The 26,516-nt window shown below is 39.5% G+C and overlaps 2 protein-coding genes across 2 annotated transcripts in view; one reads left to right on the top strand and one right to left on the bottom strand.

Annotated features, from left to right (window-relative positions):
• Positions 1-536: 536 nt before the first annotated feature.
• On the bottom strand, positions 537-4,159 carry TRAPPC2 (trafficking protein particle complex subunit 2). Its single transcript, XM_065741418.1, has 4 exons — positions 4,025-4,159; positions 3,182-3,330; positions 2,399-2,480; positions 537-1,717 (listed from the first exon to the last, which is right to left on the bottom strand). The coding sequence occupies exons 1-4, from the start codon at positions 4,115-4,117 to the stop codon at positions 1,619-1,621; spliced, it is 423 nt and encodes a 140-aa protein (XP_065597490.1). The 5' UTR covers positions 4,118-4,159; the 3' UTR covers positions 537-1,618.
• A 107-nt stretch (positions 4,160-4,266) lies between these two features.
• Positions 4,267-26,516, top strand: part of OFD1 (OFD1 centriole and centriolar satellite protein) — a 28,090-nt gene continuing 5,840 nt past the window's right edge. The window contains exons 1-17 of the mRNA XM_065741364.1: positions 4,267-4,373; positions 6,334-6,534; positions 7,357-7,425; positions 7,509-7,536; positions 8,793-8,900; positions 9,360-9,496; positions 10,751-10,924; positions 11,465-11,571; positions 12,422-12,541; positions 14,297-14,370; positions 15,044-15,135; positions 15,283-15,472; positions 16,211-16,341; positions 16,666-16,777; positions 18,151-18,762; positions 21,448-21,580; positions 24,665-24,765. Coding sequence (XP_065597436.1) covers positions 4,278-4,373; positions 6,334-6,534; positions 7,357-7,425; positions 7,509-7,536; positions 8,793-8,900; positions 9,360-9,496; positions 10,751-10,924; positions 11,465-11,571; positions 12,422-12,541; positions 14,297-14,370; positions 15,044-15,135; positions 15,283-15,472; positions 16,211-16,341; positions 16,666-16,777; positions 18,151-18,762; positions 21,448-21,580; positions 24,665-24,765 — 2,485 coding nt within the window. The 5' untranslated portion in view covers positions 4,267-4,277. The remainder of the gene's footprint in view (positions 4,374-6,333; positions 6,535-7,356; positions 7,426-7,508; positions 7,537-8,792; positions 8,901-9,359; positions 9,497-10,750; positions 10,925-11,464; positions 11,572-12,421; positions 12,542-14,296; positions 14,371-15,043; positions 15,136-15,282; positions 15,473-16,210; positions 16,342-16,665; positions 16,778-18,150; positions 18,763-21,447; positions 21,581-24,664; positions 24,766-26,516) is intronic.

The raw sequence follows: 26,516 nt of genomic DNA on the forward strand, positions 1-26,516 counted from the left end.
CTCCCATTCATTATGATGGTAGGCAGTTGTGGTACGTGTTTCAATTCACTGATTCATTTCAGATTAAGTACCAGGGGATCCTGTTAGTAACATTTTGGGTACTGTATAAATAAGTATGCTTTGCTTCAAGCATGTTTGTTCATTTCATGGATGTACCTTAAAAAACAATCTGCATGGGATTACATGACACTGTCAACATGCTGTGTGATGCAGGTGTTATGAAGTAGTGCTGCCAGGAAGAGTATTCCCACCTTCGTTTAGTGTCCCTCCTGTAGCCTTGCCTCACTCATCTGCTCCTCCCTTAAAATAATTTGAAGTACAGTCAACAGGCATCCATGCTGCGTTATTGCACCTTTTTATTTAAGGTAAATATCACATATTCTATATAGAATAGCGTTGCTTTTCTCAGGGTACATTTTACAGTGCTGCTTCAGCAGTATGTGTACATTACTAAGAAATAAAGACTGGTTATACACAAAGCACCTGTGCATGCAGTCCCTTTGACTGTACATACTACACAGAGTGTACTTCTTTTAGAATAGCATGCTACCTCCTTTGGAAATTGCTTATCAGATATGTTCTGCGGAAAGAAACAGATTTTATAAAAGCTTGCAAAATTAACCGAAATATCAGACACATCTATGCTAAATGACACCTATAAAATTAAGCATTTTGAAGCAAAATTTTGCAATGAAAACACATAACCACATTTGACAATGACACTGTAGCCAAAGAGGCCCAACTGAGTCCTTCTGAAACCCTTAGGAGAGGTTTGTAGATTGCAGTCAGAATAAATACATTCTCCAAAGGAGTATTTCAGCCCTTGCAAAGGTAATGGAGAGATGTGGGTTTAAACATCAAAGTTTAGTTGTTGGGTTTGGGTTTTTTCATGTGTGAATTAGACCTGAAGTCACTGCAAACAGCTGTTTCGACCTACTTTATGCCATTCATCAATGCACCACTGCAGGTCTTAACATCTGTCATGCTAAACATGACACGTTTACAACCTTAGGCTTAAAAAAAGAAAAAAAGCTTTCAAGTAAACCTTGCCAAAATGCTGAAGACAAAGCTTTGCTGACGATATCTCTTTTACTTAGTGCTTCATAATACATCTATGATGTTACAAGTTTAATGTATACCTTACTTAATACCAGAAGGAGTACAGTTAGCCTGCAGAGTACGTACTCTGGCAAAAAACTGCCAGTAGAAAAGTATACAACAAAATTATCCGCTTAGGCCAAAAAAATAAACAAATACCCTTTTGCTCATATTAAACCATCACCTCACAAGTGATGTCTTCAGTGCTTAGAGCAGATGTCCTCTCACCCCGGGTACAAGGCTGACATTTTGCACATGCACTGTCATGTCTCACTTTGTACCTATTCAGCCCAGACATCGTTACACGTGTAATTGTAAGACATCAACTCCTTAATGTACAATTTTTAAACCACAGAATCTGGCTGTTTCATCTGTATCAACAGGAGAAAATAAAAAGCTGCTTCAGCATCCAATTTGTCAGTCTTCAGGAAGATGGATATCCAGCGTGCTGAGAACTAACCAGAACTACAGTTCAAATCAGGACAGTACGGAAAAGGACTCACTCGGGAAAGTCAGTTCTTCAGCTCAAGAGGTGTTTCTTCCCAAGGAACTGCACTTTTCTTTCAAAGGCACTGGATCGAATTGGTGAATTGAGTTCATAAAACGGATTCATTGCAAACTGTGGAAAGAAGAAAATTTCATCAGTAAGTGCAGTGCCCAGAAATGGGAAGTGTTACTTCAAATGCCAACTGCTATTAGCCTTCAGCCTAATTAGTGCCATTGAAAAGCACGGATCTCCTAAAAGTCCTTTTCCTTCTCTTCCTACGACTTTTCCAGACAGTTGCATTCTCCCCCTTACGTGTGCACAGCTGTCTCCTAGTAAGAGCTCCTAAGAACAAACCCATCGTGACGCTGAGGGAAACCTGCTGTAGGAATTAGCATCCTTTGAGTCCCTGTAGGAATCTGAGATGGTGTCGGTGCTTTCAACTGCCCCACCTAGTGGCGATCCAGCCGCGCTGTGACAACATGAACTGCTACCAGGTCTGAAGAGAGAAGCACTTTGAGCAGACTGCCGTGTAACAGTCCTTTGCTTTCATTATCGCCATTAATAATGCAACACTGCCCAAAATCACTGAACTGAAATGAAAAAGAAGTTCTGAAGGAGCGCCATCTACAGCAATTTAGAAAAGTCTTATTATATTGCATAGAAAATGCATTTTCTGTGTCACACATTACCAGCTCTGGCAGATGTGGACAGTAGGGGTGCAGTTCTGCTCACACAAGGTACAACCCTAAGAAAACTCATTAATATGGCACACTGAGAAGCACTGCTGTGAAGCTGTCTGAAGTGGGGGCTTACCTTTATATACAAGTCATACACGTCGTTAAAGAAGTTCTTAATTCCATCCTCTTGCCTCACGTCATGAAGCATTATAAATCTCATATGTAAAACAATTAAGGAAAATTTAACCTTCCCAATGAGAAGACACAGTCTTTAGCACACCTAATTCCATATATATCTAAAGCTTTATATAAAATTCCCACATGTGAGAGCAAAATCACCTTTCTTTGGAAGGTTATTCTTTTCTAAGCTAGAAAAATTGAAACATCAGTGATATAGTCAGTACCTTTCCCATACAGCCCTGAAATTAAAGTGTTATTTGCTAAGTATAACAAATGTTTCACAATACATACTCTTTGGGACCATGTGCACAGACAATCAAGCCTTGACACTGTACCTTCAATATATGCACAACTGACATCAAGTACATCTATCTCTTAACACTACCAAAGGAATGTAAGCACAGAATCATACAGGCGTGCTCAGAACCCCTCTTTCCTTCTTTTTCTGCTTTCCTTCCTTTTTCATTCCTCTACTCCCTAATGAACTCCATGTTTCTGTAGGCTATTTCAGGTCCTCCCAACAATTATTCCTTCCCAAAAGGAAAAATCTTTCCAGCTAGTTCCAGTTTTAAGTAACTGCTGTGCCCCCTAACTCACTTAATCCTTCATCTCCACTTCAGGCTGAGGACTTCAACAATAATAACGGCCAACAGCTAGAGAAACGCGTTCCAAAGTCATTCCAATTGATTTATCACTTTCTGACAAAATGCTCAGTAATTACATGGAAAGAGAAGAAAGGATATGTCCAGCTGTGACAAAAGCAGAAACAAACCATTCATTAAACTTGTCCACAGTCTTCAGGTACATGTTGTTAGAAAGCCACATGTTCTCATCTACTAGGTCAAGAGCAGCGTGGGCAATGAACTGGTTGAGATGGCGATGATCGTCCTAACACATTTCCAGAAGATGAAGGATTAGTAATTCAGTGAAGGGAGTGAAATATAAACAAGCATTTGCTCAAGCTGGTAAACAACTAGTACTCAAGTTACATAAAGTTCTGTACACCCTTCTTTGCTGCCACAAATGCCATGCTGTAAAGAAACAAGACCAGTACACATTGTTGCGATGCTTGGATTCAAGGGAAAGAAAACTGCATAAGAAAGTGGCCATAGTAAAAATAGTCTTGAGAACAGCAAAAACAATTAAGTTGCATTTTTATGAATTCACATGTGGATTCTTTCCTTTACCAATGCATAACCTCCCCCTGCAAACTTATTCTACAACAGAGGTCCTGGTGAAAGTCTTTTTCTCTGCTCACCAGCTGCCTATTCTTGAGGGGGGTTCTTTTTTCTAAGAGCCTAGTATAGAAAAGCGGCCTGCAACTCGTATTAAACCCATGCTTGCTGATGTAAGTTGCACCTCTTTCTGTAACAAATGCCCTTTGCTGAGAAATCACATTTGGCCCTAACACTCCAAGAGCTGTGTGGGGAAAGAGACATTTCACTTTCAATCCCAGAATCCTACTCCCTGACGTTAAATAAACTGTTTGATACCGCATAATAATACTTTCTACGATACATCGGCGGTGTTTCTAACCCGGCTTGAGATTATCGAAGAGCATAAACAAGAAATAAAACCACACCTTGGACTCCGCTTTCCCGGGAGGCAGGAATTCCATCTCAAACACGGGGTTGTCATGGTGACCAACTATCACGAAGTAGAAGCTCCCCGACATTCTTCAGCACAGCGTGCCTGAGGAGAGAAGGCAGAGAAGGCGGCGGGAACGGTTAACGCCGTCAATGGGGAACGGGAACCGCCGCTCCCCAACGTCACGCAGCGGCCGCCGGAAGTGCCGTGAACTGCCGCCCCATCCGGTGACGCCGTGCTGTGGCGGGATGGCGGCGGGGAGAATGGACGCGCTGTCGGAGGATGAGCTCCGGAAAAGGCTCTATCAGACCTTTAAGAACCGAGGCGTGCTGGACGCGCTCAAGGTGTGCGTGGTTTGGCGGCTGCCCGCGGTGCGTCGTAACGCTGAGGGCGGTGGTGTTCTGAGCTGAGGAAATCACGTTAATAGAACGTCCCGGGGTTGGACGGGAGGCGTAAGGATCGTCTTGCGGCCTTTCCCCCTCTCCCCGAACACGTTGCTTTGGCTATGGCCTTACTGAGACCAGAGTTTGTCTCTGTGCTTGGTAAACAGAAACAGTGCTTAGTCTCAGGTTGCTGGTCAGGAGGGTTAACTACTGTTAGTAAGCACTGTATGCTTTATTTCCCTGTTGTTTTTTCCTTTCTCCCCTCTTACCTTTCTGGTTCTGCTTATAGCCAATCGGGCTGCTTGCACTTTGCCTCCTTCTTCAGGTGAATGCCATAGAGTGTGGTTATGTTCAAGAGTGATGCTTTGTTCTACTTGTAGCCTCTATTTATTTACGGTTCTTCTGGCTCTTACTCATATACTGAAAGTATCCTTCAGTCTAAATAGCTCCTGTACCTCGTCATGAGTCTTTAGACATTAATTCTGGCTTTCCTTCAGCATTCAGTTTCACAGTGCTGTGAAGTCAGGGTGCAGTAGACTCATTGCTGGTTATCTCAGCAGTCCCCTGCACCAGCAAGAAGTCTTTCCTCTGTTCTTAAAGCGAGCCTATCATGATTGCATTGAGCTTTCCATTTACAGCTTAGAGCAGTATCAGTGCTGGCCTCTTTCTTTGGAAGGCTGCACACATCTTGTTTTGAGGCACTTTACAACTGTAGTGCTCGATGTTGTTGGAAGGATGTATCTACTTTTCCCAAGCAGTCCCATGTGTATCATGCCTCAAACACTGGTACCTTGTCTTTCACATGGTTTCATTTTTTGCTGGTACTTAGGCATCTGATTGTATTGCTTATGACATACTGATCCTTATATACTTTATGGGAATTTTCTTAGCTCTTATTTTCATGTCAAATTCAGTACAGTTGAAATACAAATCTTGATTTATTTATTTTTTGTTAAGAATGTAGTTGATAAGGCCAAGAGTCTTGTATTCAGGACAACTTTTTCCCTCAGTGATTTCCATAGCAAGCTTTTAATGCTTGGCCCATTTTCTATCTTGTTTGACTGAACTAATAGTGAACTAATACTATTTAAGTCTATTTTCCTGCTTTAATTTTCCTTGTCTAGAAGATTATTCATCCTATTAAGGATTTCGTAGCCTTTCTGAGCCGAAGAGCTGAAGTAGTTGAGTTCGTGACTGATTCCTGCAGACACTTTCATCTTCCAAAGGCAATGCTCCCAGCTTTCTCCTGATCTGACTGCCTCCACTGATGAGAGGCAGGGTGGGTCTGAACCTACAGGCGTGCTGAGTGGCCAGGTGCTTCTTACCAAAGAGTAATGTTTGCCTTCACTTCTTTTAGCAGGAGCAGGGATTTAGCCCTATTTTCCACTACAGTTCATCACACGATGTGCAAGAAGTTGCTGGTCCCAGTTGTTTTGGGAACACTCATCTGTGTAAAAGTTATCTGAAACTAGACAAGTTCTGAAATCAAGGGAAATGATTTTATCAGCTACCTTCATTTTTCTCTGTTATCAACATAATTTAGACAGCTGTGCTAGAATATCAGGTATAATATAATATATATAATTTATATAATAGGTAAGGGAGCAAGAATGTAGTGATCTGAAATTGGAACTAAGTCTTGGAGTGGAGTTTATGTGAGTTCTTTGTCTGAGTACTTCTCAGTCCTACACCTGTTACATCTTGAGGGAAAGCCCAATATCACTTTAGCACCGTTTGTGAGTGTTTTGAAGAAGGGCACTCCTCTAAGTTCTGCCAGCATTCAGCTGCCCATTCCTGGTAAGTAAGTTGTAATGAAACATGTACAAGAAAAGTGAGAGCCCATTGATTTTTTTTTTTGAGAAACCAAAGTTCTTGTTATATTCTAAGGTTACCCATTACTAAATGGTTTTTCTTGTATCAGACGCAGCTCCGAAAGCAGCTGATCCATGAACTTATGCATCCCATTTTAAGTGGAGAACTTCAGTCACAGTCTGTTCCAAGTGATGACGGTTCGCTTTTGATCACAGCTTCCAACAGTTTGGTGGCAGATCACCTGCAGAGATGTGGCTATGAGTATTCCCTTTCTGTTTTCTTTCCAGAAAGTGGCTTAGAGAAGAAGAAGGTAAGTTTGGTAATCCACTTCCTTTAAGGCTTTTCTAGGAACTTGGCTTTCTGGAGAGTTGTTATATTCAAATAGAATTGACAGAAATCCCAGTTAGGGATCATTTCTATAAAAGACTTAAATATTCAGGTCTATATATGTCAAAACTTCAAACTTGCACTAGGCTAAAGACACCGTGTTGGAAAGGCATTGTGCCACCCTCTTAGCCACATGCTTGCTTCATCCATAGCTGTGGTTTGACATGACATTTAAAATGGCTGTGTGGCAGGCCACATGGGGAACTAACCCATATTAAAGCTAGCCTCTTTTTGGCCATTCAGTTGTCTGAAAGCGTGGTTCATGATCAGTTTCTGTTTCTAGTTAAGAGTTCTCTCTGAAAAGGGCAGTCTTTGCCCTTTGTTTGTTTCTCTTCTGTAAGTAAATGATAGCACAGTGAATTTTTTTTCTAATTGAAAATTAATTTATGGAGCTGGTGAGCAGTTGTCATTTGGATTAATGAGCTCATCTAATTGATATGGTAAATCAAGAGAAGTGGCAGGGAGGGTAGCAAGAGCGTGCATCCAGGTTTGAGAGGCAACAAAACCCTTTCTTCACAGCTTCAGTTTGTCATAGAGCTGTGCACTGACTGCCATAAATCTTTGGTAAAGGTAAGCAGATGCGGTATTTCAGTAGTAAACTTCTGAAAACGGATGTACGAGGTAATAAATAGTTCTTTCTCAAATGAAAAATATTCAACAACTGTAAAATGGTGGCTGTTGCATTTTTAAATTATTTAACCATCTCTACTTTCTCTTTTTTTTTTTTTTTTCCTTCTTTTGATAGCTGTTGTCTGTGCTGGATCTTCTTCAATTATTGAGGATCAATCCGAAATCCAGTTTGTATGAATCACTGGTAAAGTTGTTTTGATTCTGAAAGTAAGCTAAACTTGCAGTTGTGATGATAGACTGGCTAAAATGCTGTCTTATTTCTTACAGGCTTCAGGAACTCAGAAGGAGAAAAAAGGTACAAGATACTTATACATGTTGCAAACAATGATAGTTGTGTCACCTTCATTTTTATTAAGATGCTAGCAATAGAAACTAAGATTTCTTGAGTGCATGTTGGTCTGGAATAGTGTAAATTTAATAAGATTTTGAGACTTATAGTACATTGGGTATTAAATATTACGATCTTTGGATCAGTGCACACTTGCAGCCTGGAGGGCCAACTGTATCCTGGGCTGCATTAAAAAAGGCGTGGTCAGCAGGGAGAGGGAAGGGATTGTTCCCTTCTACTCAGTTTTGTGAGGCCCCATCTGGAGTACTGTGTCCGGGCCTGGAGCCCTCAGCACAAGAAATATGCAGAGCTCTTGGAACAGGTCCAGAGGAGGGCCACTATGATGATGAGAGGGCTAGAGCACCTCTCCTATGAGGAAAGGTTGAGGGAACTGGGCTTGTTCAGCTTTGAGAAGGCTCCAGGGAGACCTCATTGTGGCTTTCCAGTACTTGAAGGGAGTGTATCAACAGGAGGGGGAATGACTGTTTATGCGGATTGATAGTGATAGGACAAGGGGGAATGGTTTTAAACTAAGGGGAGATTTAGGTCAGATGTTAGGAGGAAATTTTTCACTCAGGGAGTGGTGAGGCACTGGAACAGGTTGCCCAGAGAAGTTGTGGATGCCCCATCCCTGGAGGCATTCAAGGTAAGGCTGGATGTGGCTCTGGGCAGCCTGCTGTAGTGGTTGGCAACCCTGCCCATGGCAGGGGAGTTGAAACTAGATAATCTTTGAGGTCCTTTTCAACCCAGGCCATTCTGTGATTGGATGTTTTTCACTCCCAACATTGACAGGCTTCACAACACAAGAGGTTTAGTAGACTTTCATTTTTTTTTTTAGACATATGAAATCATTCTTATATCTGCATGAAGAAACATAGCTAAATGATGTAGCCAGAAGTAACTTGGTCTTCAGAACCAAGTAACTTTACTAGTTACACTAGTAGTGTAACTGTAATTACAGTAATAGTAATCTGCTCCATCAAAGAGACCAATAGAAACAAAAGAAAGGAAAAGAATGAAATGTAATGGAATATACTTCTAATAAAAAATACTTATAGTAAAAATCAATAGCTGACTAGCATTGATTTTTATTCAATATTCACTGTGTTCTTTCAATAAATTGGGTTTTTTTTCAGGTATTGAAAATAACTTAATTAGTTACAAGTTTGAAAATTAAATTTTGATATGAACTCAGAATTAACTAATCTATTGGATCTTGGAAGGTTTTCTTATGCAGATTTTAATGGGACTTACAGAGCATCATCTAAATAAAGAATGTCATGACAGAGAAACTCAGACCATCTCCGTACCTCCCTACAGAGAATCTCTTGGTAAGTGCAGCCTTTGCAGGTCAGTCTCCCAAACATCTCCATAGTGGTAAACAGTATGGATGGTTTACATTCATCACTTATCCAAATGCAGCATAAAGTTACTCTGAATACGTTATTCATATGTTGCTAGTACAGATTTCTTCCTGATGTTTCTTAAGATATGTTGTGCTACAATTTTTTTGTTGTTGTTTTTATCATGCTGCTGTTTTCTTAGGATTTATCTGACAGCTATAGCTTCTTAAATGCTGTGAGAACAGTTGTGGCTGCATGCATTTCTTTTCTGCATGATGGTGTTTCAGTTTTTAGGCATAGATTGGGAATTCTTGAATTATAAAATGCACGCAGTTATTAATACATAAATGTAAAAGTTACATGCAAAAGGAAACTTGTCCTCTGTAGTAAGTGTGATGACTAATTTATTTTTAGACTATGATGGTTATTTTGTTTGTTTTTTTATAGCTGAAAAACTTCAGCTCATCGATGAGCAGTTTGCTGATTCCTATCCCCAGCATCATAAATATGAACCTTTAGAAGGAAAACTCCATGAATATAGGAAAGAAATAGAGAAGCAGCTTCAAGCAGAGATGTCTCAAAAGGTATCACTCTGGCAGCGGAATTTGAGGGAGTAATTTGTGAATGTTGACACCTTATAGACCTTTAATACTTAAGAAAACTTGAAGTGGCTAACTATGAATGATTACAAGTACAGAATATGAAGTTAATCACTTTCCCATTCTTATTTTAATAGTACTGCATGTTTGTATTCTCATTTATTGTTTTTTTTTTGTGTATGTGTGTTTACAGAATTAGTTAAGGTCTTTGTTCTGATGTTAGTTTAGTAAACTTTTCCTCATTTGCTTCTTAATTTCTTAAATTTTGTTTGTTCTTTGATCGTTTTGTTTTATTGGGAAATGTTTACGTTTCATACTTAAACTACTTGTTTCCTAGTTAAAATTTTGATGCTTAAATTTCATTACAATGCAAGGCATGAATCATTGGAAGGCCACAATGAGGTCTCCCTGGAGCCTTCTCCAAGCTGAACAAGCCCAGTTCCCTCAACCTATCTTCATAGGAGAGGTGCTCCAGCCCTCTGATATTATAGTGGCCCTCCTCTGGACCTGTTCCAAGAGCTCTGTGTCTTCTTTGTGCTGGACCCCCAGGCCTGGATGCAGTATTCCAGGTGGGCATCACAAGAGCTGAGTAGAGGGGGACAATCACCTCCCTCTCCCTGCTGGCCACCCCTTTTTTCAATGCAGCCCAGGATACAGTTGGCCCTCTAGGCTACAAGCATGCACTGCTGAATCATGTCCAGCTTCTCGTCCACCAGGATGGTAGGCACTGTCTTTTTGGTACACAGAACATGCTAATTTGGGCATTAAGTTTGTCTCCATTTAAGCAAGGCAGGAGATTGGAGTCTAAAGCAGATAAAATTCACTTCTCAATTCAGTTAACTTTAAAATTGCTTACCAGTGTGAAGTGAATTGAATTGCTGTAGGACATTTATAACCCACTTTGTGTATGTACAAGTGAGACTGTCTCACTTGTCTCTCTACTTTTCACAAATCTACATCCGTAGGAGTGAGCTCCTTGACTGGACACTACAACTGTGATTTTTTTTTTCCCTCTCTTTAATCTTGTTTTATCCAGTCTCACAATTTTTCCATCATTTCTTTTTTTTTTTCCTTTTTATTTTGCTCTTTTTTCCCCTCACATTTTTATTCTTGTATGCTTACTTTCCATCGCCTTCAAACTTTGAAGAATTAAGAATAGAATTGTGTGAGCAGAGATTGATTGCCATCCTTGTTTTGTAAGGGTCCTGCTTAACCCTCATTTACTCCTTTATGTAAAAGCTACAACATTTTAAAGAAGTTGAATTAGCCAAGATTAAAATGGAGGAGAAAGCACAAAGCCAGAAAGAAATCTCTGAGCTACGGTATGAGTTGGAAAGGACCCATCAAGCAAAGGCTGAAGCCTTGATTTCTCGTGAAAAGAATGCTATCGAGAGGCTTCAGAGACAGCAAGAGGTAACATTCCAAGTACTTGTTCTTAATCTAGTGCAAAGTGACTGTGAGTCAGTTAAACTGTCCTTTTGTCTGTGTCAGTTTTACCTTCGGTTCTTACTCAGCATATTAGTGAAAACTTGGAATTTACTTTTGTTCTCATAATTAGAGGAGCCTGTTCAGCAAATACAAGGATGAGTATCGTTAAATATTTAAGTAAAGTTGGCTGGAAAAGGAGCAGTTCTGCAAGCTAGAGGTTGAGTTGTAATAAGTACCTTTTAGTCTATTTTAAAAACTTCATTGAATTCAGACCACTGAGATTTTTTTAAGAGCTGATACAACTGCTTGGTCTTTTATTTCCAAAACACAGCTTTTAGTTCTGCTATAAATTATTTCGATTGCTTAGAAGAACTCTGAACTAAATGAGATACATGGTCTGCATGGTACAGATACACAGATATGTCATTATATGTAGAAAAGTTCCAGTAGCCTTTGCTGTAAGCATCTCCTCCTTTTATGATAGATATTGTGAAGTAAAACTAATGGTGATATTTTGTGATCCAGATAGAAGCAAAGGAAGTCTATGCTCAGAGGCAAAGTCTACTGAAAGATATTGAAGTCATGAGGACCAGGGAGGCGGAACTGAGGCAAAGAATTGAGGCATTTGAAATGTAAGTTGCTGAAGGGCAGTTTCAATTCTAAATGTTGTTGTTTCTTTGGAAAGCATACTTCATGATGTTACTGCTTCTGTGAAGCTGAAATAGATTTCTGTGTATCCCAGAAGTTGTGTTTGCATTTTGAACGGTGTTGTGTACTACCTGGTGGCTGGGATATCTGATACAAAGAGAAGCTTTTTTTTCCATTCCTTCTCATTCAGCCTTAACACTGCAGTATCACTTTGGAGGAAAGGAACCATATGTTTGCTTTGAAGGTCTTAAGTTAAAAAAGAAACTATTATTACAGTGTGTAATCCTAACAGTCTCAGTCCATGTACGTGATGCTTTGCTTTTTTAGACTTGTTTTTTTCCTCTGCTGTAAGTGTTGTCTATGAGTTTTCCTTGGTTAAATTGGAAAATAACTAAACCATCTTTTGCCAGGTTTTAAATACTACCTAATTTTATTACCCAGTCATCGCTTACATATGGCAAAACTAGTATCCCACAAAAACTTGTGTATTTTTTTTCTAACAAGCCAGCAGAGGGTGCTGATAGTGTTGGGCATGCTACTCGATCTCTTCAGAAAGCTTTCTGGTGTGGGAAGCTGAGTTAGGGTTACCCTGGGAGAGCTGCACAATTGATTGGTACTGGATTTTAATTGAGACAGTTTAGTTTGTGTCACATCTTCTTGTGCTTAATGACAAGCTCTGATGATAATTTAAAATTGCTAAGGTGTTACAAGCAATCACATCATTCTTAAATGGCTCTAAATGTTGTTTTAAGAAAAAAAAATTGAAAACTCCAAGGTTTTGGCTTTGTAACAGGTCATTTATATATATATATATAATATTTATTAATATTTCAGCACTCAGAAGCTTCAGGAAGAGAAAAATAAAACTATTGATGATGCGCTTCGACGTCGAGAGGTTGCTGTGAAGAACATAGAGGAGGCTTACGACCAAAAGCTTAAGACTGAACTCTTAAAGTAATTTTTTTTTCTCTAATATGACATATGTTAATTCTTATGAAAAGAGAATTGAAATATTACAGGATTTCTTTTGAGAAATGTTACAAAGTAAGGACTTAAAAGTTTTCATTCATTCTTGTTTTTATTGCCTAGAATTATTTACATTTTTGCTTCTCTTTGCTAGCAAGACAAGATGTTCTGTCAGATTCAGAAAGTGCTTACTACAGAAAAGAATCCTCTTTTGATTATAGGCTATATTATTTTTGTAGCTTAAAGCCTGCGTTCTTTATATGGGAAAGAGATGTGAGATAAGCTGTATGTTTAGACAAGAGGATGTGAAGCATTAGTAACTTCCTTTGACCAAGATTAAAAGAACTGGCCTTTTTATGGACACAGAAAAGTCCTGGAGGTTAAATTACAGTTAAAGAGAGGTTAGAAATTTAATGGAAAAAGAGTGAAAAACACACCAGTACACACGGGCAGGTTAGTTCTTAGCTTAATGCCTCCTCATTTTTGGGATCTCTGTTGTAAGTCACCCTCTCTTACTGTGACTCTAATCTGCTCCAACATGATTTCAAATAATTTCCTTAGAAATGCTCCTTGAAATGCTCATCTGTGACCACATTTGGGATGTTGCAGTGGGTATATCCTACAGTTGTTACTGCACGTTCTTTAAATGCTTTGGTCACTTGGTTCCTTGATGCTTCAGTGCAGGTAGATGCTTTCAGTGTGTTTCTGCTCATGCTTATATCATGGCATGAAGCAGTCATCCAGTTAGAAAGGTAAGCTGAACGACTGATGTATTGTAACTTATTTTTGCAAGCTGAGTATCAACTGTTCATATCAGCTGCCAGTAAGCAATAAGTATTATGTGTGTTGGTCGTCTTTGCTTAAATTACAGAGGGAAGATGTAAAGAACGATAAGAATGATGTCTCAGCTGAGTAGATTCCAGGGTTCTGTTAGAGAACAACAAAATGCAGACCTAACTGACCCATCTTGATACCTCGTTTTAACCAGTTGGTCAGTAACAGTTGGTTACAAGAAATACTTGTAAATCTCCTGGAAATTTCCATAACATTGAACAGTAAAGATGGATGACTACTGGGCTGTGAATACCTGGGCAGTGCTCAATGTCTGGTTGGTTCATGGTGGCATGTGAAGAAGCCAAGGGGACAGTACTGTCCTATACCGTCCAAAACCTTCATCCATTATCTGTATGGTGATGCTGTGTGCTCAAATATGAGGCTTAATTAAGGGGAATGGCTGCCACAACAAATGACGGTGTTTCAGTGCCAATGGATTTGGTAAACTTGGATTGTGCCAATGTGTACCTCGGGATTTTATCAAGGAGGAGCACAAAGCTCAGCATGCAGGCCAGAGTCATTCCTTAGTTGTACAACTGGGGAGCAGGAAGGGACTGAGCAGCCTTTCTGGAATGGACATGGAAGTTCCAGTGAGAACCAGGCTGACTGCAGATAAGGCCAACAGCACTGTGAGCCACCTTAGCTTCAGCTTGGCCGACAGGCTGAGGGATTTCTTGTCTCCCTAAGATACTGGTGTAGGTTGCATTACAAACAGCATGCCAAGTTTTGGGCTTCTCAATTCAACAGTCATGGAGAAGCTGGAGAGAGCCTAGTAGGGGTCTGTGGTGATAGTGATGGTTAGTTCTTAGAAGAGTTTGAGGGAACACAAATTGCAGACCAGGCTCAATGATCTGGTAGCATCCTGCAGCTGCTTGAAGTTTTTCTTTCTTTTCTTCTTTCTGCTTCTAGATATCAGCTTGAATTAAAAGAAGAATATATAGCCAGAACCAATAAAGTTACTGAAGATGAGCAAAAAAATAAAGGTAACCATCTCACTGTGATTAATAAAGCAGCCTTTGAGAGCTTTGATTAACAGGTATCAAAGCAGGACTGTTACTGAACAGTGACAGTGTTCAGTAAGAGAGATGTAACTGAAAGAAAAGCCACCAACTCAGGCTTTGAAAAACACGTAGCAGGAAACAGTGGCAGGTCAGCAACTCGTTGCAGTTTAAAATGCAGTGGGAAGCAGGAGCTGGTGCTTCACACGGAGGCTGAAAGCCTGCTTTTTCCCAGCTCTTTCTGAAGTTCTCCCAGCTCGCTCATTCTATAATTGAACTCTGGTACAGCCTGATTGAATCGTTGCCAGCTTCTACATTTATTGTGTGCAAGATGTTTAACCAAAGCTTGAGAAGAGAGCTGAGACAGATAGCATGTTTAGACTTTAAAGCTGGGGTCACGTGAAAGAAATGATATATGATGTGTATATGAATAATTTGATTTACTTAATTCTAAAATAGCTTTGCATATGCATATGTATACACTCACGCAGTGATTTATGAAATTTTGAAGGCGTATGTATACACATGTGACACTCAGTTATTTTTAATTCTTTAATTACATCGAAGGTTGGACTTAGCAACTTAGGTTTTTTTGTTGATGCAGACTTTAATGTAATTGTCTATTAATTTAATTCAGCATTTGCAATCCTCCCTGCAGAGAAAGCTATGCTTTTGCGTGAAGAAGCTGTTGCTGTGAACTCCAAGAGGGAGGAACTCAAGCAAGCTGTGTCACGCACAAAAGAACTTGAGGTAATGTTAAATGCAAATTTAGAGAAACTATTCTAATAACTGCATGTGTGCTACATAAAAAAAAAAGAAATAAAAACCAGTTTATTAGTATAACAGTTTTGCTTTAGAGACATCTTCATAAGCTACTGAATTGTTCTTTATCTGCAGCTAGATTTGGAGTCACTGAAGGCTCAGGTTCTGTTGGCAAATAAACAGAATCAGCTGTTGACAGAAAAACTGAAAGAGGTATCAGACTATCCTTTGCTAAAGGAGGAGAAACTGGAGCTCCAAGTGCAGAATAAACTACTTAGGCAACAGCTGGATGAGACTCGCACTGAAAACCAGCATCTTCGAAACAGTCAGTGTGAATGATTCAGTCATTTCCTTGTTTGTGCTTCCCTACAAGTATTTGTTTAGAAATATGTCTTCATTAAAATACATTCTTTGTATTATGTTTACTGTTAGTTGGCACTGACCCCTAGCTGATGAATTTAAGTCCTTGATATTTTATTTTCTTCAATATGTCTGCATAGTAGAAATCCTGAATTAAGTGGTAGCTATAATAACATGAACATCCCTTCCACCTCTTGAAAAGAGAAGTACATTATTTAGCATTATTTAGTACATTATTTACATTATTTAGTTAAAGCACTAATATGGTTAATAATGGTAAAATTAATATTACATCTTGAAGGGTGAGCCTGTGTGGAACCAGGAGTTGGACTCTGATTCTTATGGGTCCTTTCCAACTCAGAATACTCTTTGATTTTGCGACTGTAGTTGTGAAGTGCTGATTGTTTTTTAATGTGCATCTGAGGTGACTGGAAAGTAGAGCTGTATACACCAGTTAGGTTGGGGTTATGTATTTTTCTCCTATAGTAGGAAAATGTGTCTAGTTCTCTAGTGACTGCTAACAAAAACTTCAGTCCTTTGTAAAAGGAAAAAAAAGTCTTAATGTACTTGCTTCAAACAAAGCCTAATTTTAGAAGTCTTTGCTACGTCCCTGAAAACAAATGAGCTTTAAGTTTCGAAGAGATATCTTACAGAGAAGTGCACAATTATTTTATGTCAGACTGATATTTCTCTTTCTTGGAAGAACTGTCCCAGCCTTCAGCAGAGCACCTGGCCTGCCAAGCAGAGCTGAGGAAGGTGGAACATTCCAGGAGGCTGGCAGTGGATGAATTTGAAAGTCATAAGCAGCTTTTGGAAAAGCAGCTCCAAAGTGAGGTAAATGATTCTTTATTCTTTTTGTCATCTTGTTAACAGTTATCTACGTACCCGTGCATGCAGGCTGCCCTGCAGGTATTTAGGGGAATGATTTGCACTCTGCTTGTTTTTATGTGAACCACTTGCAAAAACAGAGAAACAACAACAAGCATAAACCAGCCAAACAACCAGAGTAAGTCTTTTCAAGCCATTAAATTGTTGATGCTGACTTTCACAGGTTTTGCTGGACCTGAAGAGTACTTAGAAAGAAATAAGTATTTAAACAGTTCAAATTATTCTGCTTTTAAGAATTACTGTTTCTTGTTTCCTCCGGATCCACTGTAGGTTGAGCGTTCTGCCCTGTTAAAGGCCCAGCTGTTGGACTTTGAAGCTACTGTCAGAAAGTTAAATATGCAGGTTGAAGATCTGAAACTACAGTTGAAACAAACACAGGCAGGTTTGTGTCTTGTACTAAAGAAGTCCTTCATGAAGTTTGCTTACCAGTTCGGTGTAAGAACTTCCAGATGCTGAAAAAATCCTTCAATTAAAATATTGCCATTGAGTATATTTCAAGTTCTAAATTAAAATCTACTTAAAAGCCTTACAACTGCTGTTTCAGAAAACAAACACATAGGAGGAAGGGAAAATAACTCTAACACCTGCATTTTTTATTGTCTCTGTTCAACTCAGTATAAAGACATCAGTGTTTGATGAAAACTTAATCACCTTTATTTCACAGGAATTAGTTGTGTTTTAATATGTTTTGATTCAGGAACGTTCATAGTAAGGATAATTATATCACATAGCTCACAATTTAAATTTAACTTTTATACAGTTATCAAAACTAATAACTTAAGCACCTTGCACAGACATTAGGAAGATGAAGGCACTTTGTAAAGCAATTCAGTCTGCTGAAGACATGTAATTCTAAAGATGCCTGTCAAATTGCTAATATCAAGTGTGATAAATTTCTTTTTTGGTACACGTGTAAATAAATTAAAAACCTAGAATTGAATTCTGCACTGATTATACATTACATGGAATATGTTGCAGCATATTTCAGTGCATTATTCACTAGAGCAGTGTGTATATTTTTATATATGGTATAACTACCAGTACTATTTGTAATTGGAAATTCATCAGTGTCAAAATAACAAATGTATTTTAATTTAGTGAAGAAGTTCTGCATGGACTTCTACTTTGCAGCACTGTTAAGGATGTTATTGAAGAACCATTTAGAAGAACCAATAAAAATAAAGTGGTTGTTTTGCTGTGAAAGATGGGTCCTTAAGGCTTACTGAAACAAACAAAGGCAAAGCAGGAAGCTGACAACCCTAAAATTTCAATGTAACTGATAATTTTTGAGGAATACTCTTTGTTTATATTATTATTATTTTAATAACCCGTTCATATGTGTTACATTACTTTTACCCAATTTCTTTTTGCTCTAAATAGAGGCAGAATTTCAGTCTGGCTTGTGTTCACCACACTGTAATAACATGGTTGGATATACTGCATCCAAAGTGATGACGTCATGTTTTCTTTTTTAAACACAACTGAAGAATTAACAGCAAAAATTGTTTAGTTAGAATGTATTTTTAAGACAGTTTTACGTGGAAGAATTACATCTAAAATTAATTAAATTGATGATAATTGCAGCAATGTGGCAGCATTAAAATACATTTAGACCAGTACATTGAATTCTCAAAATATGAATAAATCCATTCTAAAATTATTTTGATGAAACTGAATACCATGTGTTGTAACTTCTGTTTAGTTATGGATCTCTCTCTTTGTCTTTAACTGTCACTCATGTTCTTGATCTGGAAGCTCTGGAAAATGAAGTGTATCGGAATCCCAAGCCTTCCCTCGTTGATCGCTCCGTCCTCGACCTCATTGATGATAGGATTGTACCTCATGATATTTATGTGGATAGCATATTCCTGAAGAATCCTGTTCTGAGTGATGTTGTCAAGGGAAATGCTGTGCCAGGAGCTGGCTATCACCAGCAGTTACAGACACGCAGTGCTTCTCCAGATTCTGACCTGGAGTGTATGGCGCAAACGCGGGCTAGAATAAAAGAGCTAGAAAAAGAGGCAGACTATTTGGAAGAAGCCTACAGAAACTACCAGCATCGGATAATACAGGATACAGCTGCAAGTGGCACACCAAGAAAGATTCAGTCCCCTTTAATTCTCCAGTGTGCTGCTACTAGAGTCCCCTTGACTATGCAGCATGAGCTTTTAGAGGATAATCCTGGCTCCCAGCGTTCCCCTCTGAGCAGTCCAAGAGGTGAAAATTACATTGGAAGACATGGGCAGCCTGATGCCTTTAAAAATCCCTCAACACCACCGCACCAAGGAGTGCCTCCTTCTAAGTGCCTTTCTTCTACTCCTGCTTGCAAATTGGAAAGAGTTCTCAGAAACAAGAACCGTTCCGAGGGTAAGTTACAATTGTTATCATGAGATCTGATTGGAGCTCTTCTTGCATGACTCGAAGAGAAAGATTTAGCAGTGGTTATCTATTATATGGAGAGATTATTTCAGAAGTTACTATTCCGTGTAACCACTTTGGAACACTACTAAAACTAGTTAATGGTGATTCATCTTGTACCTGCATTCTTACCTTTTCATGCAGCTATGCAGTTGCATGTGCACAGCAGAAGACTTCATTATCTCTCTTCTATTAGCTTCTCTTTTCCAACCTGAAGGGTCTAGATTTGCTTTTATTTGTTCTATTAGCTGTGACATCATCAATATTCCTGAGCAATAGTGAAGGGGAGCAGATTAGGGTTTGCTCTTGAGTTTTAAATATTTTAATTTACTATTAGTGCCTAAGAATTGTTTAGTAACTTCCTTTTTAAGTGGCAGTACTCAGAAAAGCAAGCGAAATAGGAAACGATTGAAGATGCTGAAGAAAACACGTTCTGTTTCAAATCCACAGTACATCTGTTTCTTGAATCATGCAATTCTTGTCACTCTGTATCAAAATGCACTTAATAGGATGAAAAAAATAGTAATAAAATACTAAGGACAGCTGCTGTATAAAAGAAATACAAGAAGGGCAGCTAAATTTGGAAAAGTGTTGGCTGAGGCGAGCTGGTGGAAAGTGTGGAGAGCAATGAGTGATGTGGAAAGGGCAAAAAGAGACTGATTGACCTTTGCTTCACAGACCACAGAATCCTGCAAATTTAAAGAAAACAGAAGGAAGTACTTCATATCATGAATAATTTGTGGAATTTATTGCTTCTGTGGCAACGGGACTAAATGGGAAAATAAAATTTCCCTGTCAGGAGGGCCTGGAAAGCACTGCCTGATGGAAGGTGGTGGTGGCAAGCATGTATGGCTATAGGGGAGATATCCCTGTTCTCATTTTCCTTTTTCCAAACATTTAATGACAGATGCTCTTGGAAATATGCTACAGTCTGATCTATTGTGGCTCTCCTTGTGGTTAAACTGCTTTAATAGTTTAAAAAGAAAAATATGTAGTTTCTTCAGTACGTTCCTAAATTCTTCAGATAAACTTCATCAGGTCTTGGCACCTCCAACTTTGCTGAGTATATTAACTTTTTCTCTCTTAATAAGCAATAGGACAATGGATTCAGAAGAAGGCTTTTAAAAAGCTAAGGAAACTGATGACAAGGTGTCTCTTGTGAAGGAGCTGAATGAGAAAGATGAGTTGCAAGTTATTCAGAAATTAGAAAGAGAGACATTTATTGTGAGACATCAGTGCAGATTGCTCTTGTAGCTCTTAAATATCTGGAAGTGCAGAATGTAGCACAGAGGATACATGAGTGTGAATATATATAGAAGTCTTTGAGGCCCTGGAGCGTGTCCAGAGAAGGACAGCCAGGCTGTGAGGGGCCTGGAGCACAAGTCTTATGGCTGAGGGAACTGGGATCGTTCAGTCTGAAGAAGGGGAAGCTCAGGGGGAGATGTTACTGCTCTCTACAGCTCCTTGAAAGGATGCTGTGGTGAGCTGGGGGTCGGCTTCTTCTCCCAGATAACAGCGATAGGATGGGAAGTGATCGCCTCAAGTTGTATCAGGGGAAGTTCAGATTAGATATTAGGAATCATTTCTTCTTGGAAAGAGTAGTAAAGTATTGGCACAGGCTGCCCAGGGAGGTGGTGAAGTTGCTGTCCCTGGAGGTGTTCAAGAAATGTGTGGATGTGATGCTGAGGGACGTGGTCAGTGGGTAGTATTGATGGTAGGTGGACAGTTGGACTAGATAATCTGAGTGGTCTTTTCCAACCTCAGTGATTCTATGCTTCTACGATTCTACCATTTGCAAGCTTGATTAAAAGCCTTTTTAATGCATTGTTGGTTTTTTTGCCTTGGTTTGCAGGGAAGCTCAAGGCTTCGCCTGTCAGTACAGTCTGTGGCATCCTTCTCTGATAACAACCCTTGGTAAGGGGATAAGATCTTCAAAACTTTTCTTCTTTCCTGTATCTTCCACTTTCATTAATCTGTAGAAAACGAATGCTCCACTTCGTTTTCTAGTGAGTAACTGCCTTTTAATTTGCCTCAAGCATTCTCTTTTTCTGGTCTAGTATGCACATCACTATCTTAAAGTACTGATCAGCCACATCTTCCCTTGATGCCCATTGTGGGAGAAATTCTTAGGTATTTGGCACAAGGGTTGGATTTTGTGATGAACAGGAAAGTATTATGGGGAGCTGTTAATTGTAGGCCTTGTGAGCAGAAAATTTATGATAGTGAAGAACTGTAGAGGAGAACTTGACTACAGGGGAAAAAAATTAGAAACAGGACTTGGGTAGCTGTGCACATGAGAAAATGGTTTATTTAAAGGTATCACTGCCTAAAAGTAATTAAAAAAAATTCAAATGTTATTTGTTTGTGGGTGGGGGCTTTTGGGTCCCCAGCAGATCTGAAACGTCAGACTCTGTTTTCCAGACAAAGTTGCTCTGCATTTGTCAGATCCTACACTGCTGGAAATAACTCGTACAAGAAAATTCATATTGCTTACAGAATTGGATGTTAGCAGCCCTGTAGTGGTGGTTCATGCATAGTGCAGTTATGCATGGGTTGTGGAAACCAGGCTTATCTGACAAGTAGGATAAATGAATGCTTAATACAGTTTGTATTTTGTTTGTTTTTATTTTGCAGATGCCAGTGACTCGTACCTTGCCTCTTCCCAGCAGAGTGTTGGTCAAGTGCTTTCTCCTATTTCAAAGCCACAAATTCTTTCACATTCTAAATCCATTTCTTCCTCGCCATCCAGTCATGGAGGGAAAATTAGGTAATGTCATTTATAAAGCAACTTTTTAACCTGCTTTTTAAGGAAAAAAGGAAGTCTGTTCATGGTGATAGCTGCTTTTACAATTCACATAGACCATAAATTTTATGTCATAGCTTTACTAAAGGTGGGCAGCATTTCTCTCTTTAGAATATACTTTCTCTTTCGTGTTTTCCATTTAAAACTTTTCACATGTCAGTGTTCTGATGCCCTTTTGAACACTGGGTGCTGTTATTTAAAGTAAGGTGTGATGTGGGTCGTTGTATTTCAAAAACAGTGCAAGCTGTGCAGTGCTGGAAGTCTGCAGTGTCAGTTAGGCCTTCTTTTTGACTTTTATTTCCTTACACAGTAGGCCACGTTCAGAAAGCTGAATAAAAGATTCATTGCTAATAAATAATGTGAATAAAGTAGATGTGAACATAATTCTTGTAGCTTACTCTCATGAGCTGCATTGGGATTTGACACTGGTAAGCTTCTGCATCATCTGTATGCATATGATCCTGAGAATATTGAGAATTTCTGCTGACATTGTTGACTAATAACCCAAAGAATAGTATCCACATAAAATAACGAGGTGGATGGTATATTTTGTAAGGCTTATCTGGGTGCTATACAGACAACCAGTAAATAAAGAAAAGCTCACCCAGAACTCCACAGGGGAGGGATCTCCAGGAGGAGATCTTTCCCCAGTGGTGGTCAGCCCTAAAATGGGGTCTGGGAGAGGTGGAGCCAGACTGCACCCCTTCCAGTCACACAGTGCATTGCCTTCACCTGTGCTCCTGTGCTCCTGCGGCTGACTCAGTGCTCACCTCAGCTGATCCATCAGTGGGTTCAGGCCATGATTCAGCAGTTCCCATACAGAGTGCCTGTGTAACTTTTTCTAGAATAGGAATCTGCAGTCTTCTTGCATTTGTGTGATGAGCAGCAGAGCTTTTCTCTTATCTTTTGTTTTAAGATCTTTGTTGAGTAAATGAATAACTCTGAAAAATTAAGCTGCACAGGAGTCTTTTCTTTCTTCTTTTCATATATAAAATTCTTCTGTAACTAGTGGTTGCCAGTGCTTCCACTTTCTGAAACTGAAAATCTTGATTCTCCAGAAAAAGCTTGACTATTTAGTATCTAACATACCATTTCCTAGGAAAAGACACTTCAATCAGTGTCTTGCTAGCCATCATTCCAAATTTCATTGCTGTAGAAAGATGGCTGTGCTAGGGCAGCTCTAGCAGTCGTTGACAGGGCTCTCTTATTTTCTTGTTCTCCAGCCCTTCATGTGCTTTTAGTGTAGGGACAATCTCTGCTGCAGTTATAATTTAGGGAGAGCCTTTATATTCTTGGCCTCGAAAGGAAGCAGTTGAGATTTTTAGGGACTCTGGGTTAAATTCTGACATTGGTGTTTGCCTTCCTGTGGCTCTCCTTTGTCTGTCCATTCACATTTTCTACAGCATGCATCAGATATTGCTGCAGTGCTGTGACAGAACTCAGAAAGGGAATGTGGAGCAGTAACATGCACGTTAAGGTTTTATGGGCAAATGCTCCAATGCTGTGAGAAAATGTACTTCTTTGAAGGGTGCTGGGGAGTCTGAACTCCTACAAAAAAGGAATACACTGTGGGAATGGTAAGCTGTGTGACCAAGTTGCGTTACAGAGAATAGGAGAGGGCCTGGCAGTGGGTGGTGGTTGCTTTCTTGGGTTCCTTGCAACAGATCAAGGATGTGTGGTCCCAATAGCTTTCCTGGACTTCCTGCTTTCCCAAGACTTCCTTAAAAGGAAAATGTTGTTTTGTTTGGGATTTTGGAGGGTTTTTTGTGCGCTTCCCTATTTTGTGTTGCTTTAAGTATTTGAGAAATGCCATGTGTGGGCTTTTCCACTTACTGACTCCCATTATTAGGGAAAAGCCACATCACTGATGGGTACTGTGGGATTAGCTTTATGACCTGCAGGTTTTAAGTGCCGATGGGAACCTAAGTAAAAAGAAAAGGAAAGATGATGTTATAACACCAGTAAACCATTAGACTTCTGTCAGTGGGGAAGAACAACTGCTTTTCTGACCAGGACCTTCTTGTTTATTTATATTACTAAGTATGAGCAGTATGAAGGAAGCCAATAAATACAGGCAGGAAGACTGGAGTTGTAAGGCAGAGGAGTTATCTAAGCATTCCTTTTTCATTTATGACTGAAGCTGATTGTGAGGCTGTTACTGATTTTAGGCTAAAAAAGTAACTTCGTACATTGACAAAATAGTTTAGATGGTGGTGGTTGGTTTTTATGTATGTTTTAATGGTCATATTAAGCTTAACTCTTGCGATTTATTTGGTGTTGATGGGGCAGCCTACCAGCTTTTATTGAATATGCCTCATTATGGGGGGACTGTTTCTTCGTTCTCTGCTTTTTGCCCTATAGAAGCCCTGAATCGCTTAGAGATTCTGAGCACAAACTTATTTATGGAAGGGTGAAAAGCAACAGCTGGTGTGCAGTAAGCTCCTTTACAAATGGCTGCTGATGGATTGGTGACCTGCACTGCTTTTGCTATTCCCATTCTGGTCAGTTTAGTTTTTTTCATGTGGGAGATACCGTTCTTTCACATCATCTTTCTGATTAGATAAACGAGGATTTAGAATGAGGGCACTAACCCCATTTCTTACAGAATTTTCACCCCTGCGTATATGTTTTGCCAGACACTAATCCTAATACATTTCAAACACATCTGTTAAAATGATATCAAGGTGGGAATTAGTTGAATGCAGAGCCAAAAAGAGCCTTTTTTATTTTGATTTGACTATGGGTCACACCATCACATTTCTATTGTTTCAAACCAATGCCATTATGTCATGTGTAGGTCTTGGGGAAAGGCAGCGGGGGCAGCGCCTTAGCAGGGAGAGCCATCGTTGGTAGAAGTCAGGGAAGGATATTTCAGTCCCGTAACTTCGAGGCAGAATGCTGCAGCATTTTGCTTGCACGAGTTTTACAAATGGTTTGAGGGGTTGCTGTGCATGTGAGTGAAGCTTTGATTTAAATCTCAAACTGCTGTTTGCTTAAGAGATGTAGCATTCGTATTTAAGTTATTTACTTTCATCTTCCTTCTTCCAGACTTCAGAATCAACGGATAGATAACCAGGATTTCAGTGATATTCCCAAACCAGAGAAGCTAGTATATGAGGACCTGGAAGAGCACGTTTCTTCTCTTGAATGTAAGTTTTAGTTCCATTTTAGACAGCTGATTTAACACTGTAGGACTCGACAGTTGGAAGAAAATTGTCTTGGCAGTTTAAAACTAGTTGGAGAGGAGAAATTCCAACTCGTGCTGTAAATAAGGAAAAAGAAACTGGCTCAGGTGTTGAGTTCTTTTTCTTCTTATTTGCATCTTTAGAAAAGGGTACAGAGCAATAGACACTAAAATCTAGTTGGTTTTGGAATTTGGGAATGTTGTTCTTGTTCAGAAGCCTTGCATAACTTTGTTCTGACTAATGCATGTCAGTGTAACACTTACTTCAGAGTGCTTCAAAACTGTGAGGGTTTTTGCTTGTTCATTTGTTTTGAGCAAAGCATGCTGAGTGTGAACTAACCTGAGGACCTACTGCATCTGCTTCTTAAAGCAGAATCACAAGGAGTATTTTTCATTGGCCATATTGAGTAGGGTTACCATGTTGTAATTCTGCAGATTTCTGGAGCAATTGCTGCTCTTGCTGAGTTTTCCTTCAGTAACCGAGGCTTGGGTTATGTGTTACAAGTCACTTTTAAAGTACGTAGAAATGTGTGAAGAACACTTGAAGTTATTCTAGCATCAGTCAGCATCTCAGAGTGCATCTGGAACATATGGTTAAGTTCCTAAAGCACACATTTTAACTTTTTATTTGTTTGATTAAATTTTTTTGGTCTCCGTTGGTGGCAGGGGGAGTTTTGTCACTGTGTTGTGTTTCATGTTGTGGACTACGCAAACCTTTTTTTATGCACCGGAGTTATGCCTGTGGAGTCTGTTTTAGAAAATTTTGCATGTAAGTAAGGTGCTGTAGGAAGAAGAGAATGATAGGAGCTAATGTACTTTATTGCCATTTGTGTATGGAGACAGAAACAGAAGCACAGTTGTGAGCTTAATTTTCTGGTTTCTCAGCATTTGAAGAACCTGTTAATGGTGGGTCTGAGCAGCTTTATCTCCCACGGAAACGTGAGTTTAATTTAAGTAAAATTATCAGCAGGAAGGACGCGAATAGTATGCTTTAACACCTTCCTCATTTCCAGAATTCATCACATCTATAAAGTCTTGGGACTGACAGGTATGTCATTGGATCATAGATCATTCACGAATCAAAAGTGAAGAGCTGGCTGTTATATGGGAGACAGAGAACAACTGGGTTTCAGGAAAACATGCTTAACTGGTGTGTTTTCCCAAGGTGCTCTCACATTAGAGATTTTTAGGAATGCATTTCAATTTTACTTTATCAGATATGTGAATGGACAGGCATTTTCTTGGCAGTTGGGCCCAAGTACACGCTGTGCCCAAAGAACTTATTACCACTGTAGCAATCAGTGACACACGGTAGTCCGTAGGAACGGTATTAACAGTTTGCATATACCAATGATTTCTAAATTAACAGTATTTTAGTTGGGTCAGACTGCCTCAAATCTCGTGATGGCTAAAGAAGGGAGACAGTAACTGAGGAGAAATTAGGAGGGAAGAAGAACATAAAATCCAAGTATACATAGTAAAAGATATAAGAAGGGAGGAAGTTGGTGAAAGAATATAAAAAAAAAATCAATGGAATGAAGAAATACCACAGAATATGGGGCCCCCAACACAAGAAGAATATGGAATTGCTGGAGCAGGTCCAGAGGAGGGCCATGAAGTGTGACCGGAGGGCTGGAGCACCTTCCCTGTGAGGGCAGGCTGAGAGAGCTGGGGCTTTTCAGCCCAGAGAAGAGAAGGCTCCGGGGGGGGGGAACC

The sequence above is a fragment of the Cyrtonyx montezumae genome, unplaced genomic scaffold, assembly GCF_038088225.1.
Source record: "Cyrtonyx montezumae isolate F1298 unplaced genomic scaffold, pur_monq_1.0 scaffold_3, whole genome shotgun sequence".
Classification (NCBI taxonomy): domain Eukaryota; kingdom Metazoa; phylum Chordata; class Aves; order Galliformes; family Odontophoridae; genus Cyrtonyx; species Cyrtonyx montezumae.

Bases quoted from the DNA above. Each gene is read 5' to 3' on its own strand.
- TRAPPC2 (XM_065741418.1), bottom strand. From the start codon at position 4,117: ATGTCGGGGAGCTTCTACTTCGTGATAGTTGGTCACCATGACAACCCC. The intron at 3,331-4,024 runs GTGTGGTTTTAT...GAAATGTGTTAG, and splicing joins CCGGGAAAGCGGAGTCCAAG to GACGATCATCGCCATCTCAA. The intron at 2,481-3,181 runs CCTTTCTTCTCT...TGTTTTACATAT, and splicing joins TTTGTCACAGCTGGACATAT to GAGATTTATAATGCTTCATG.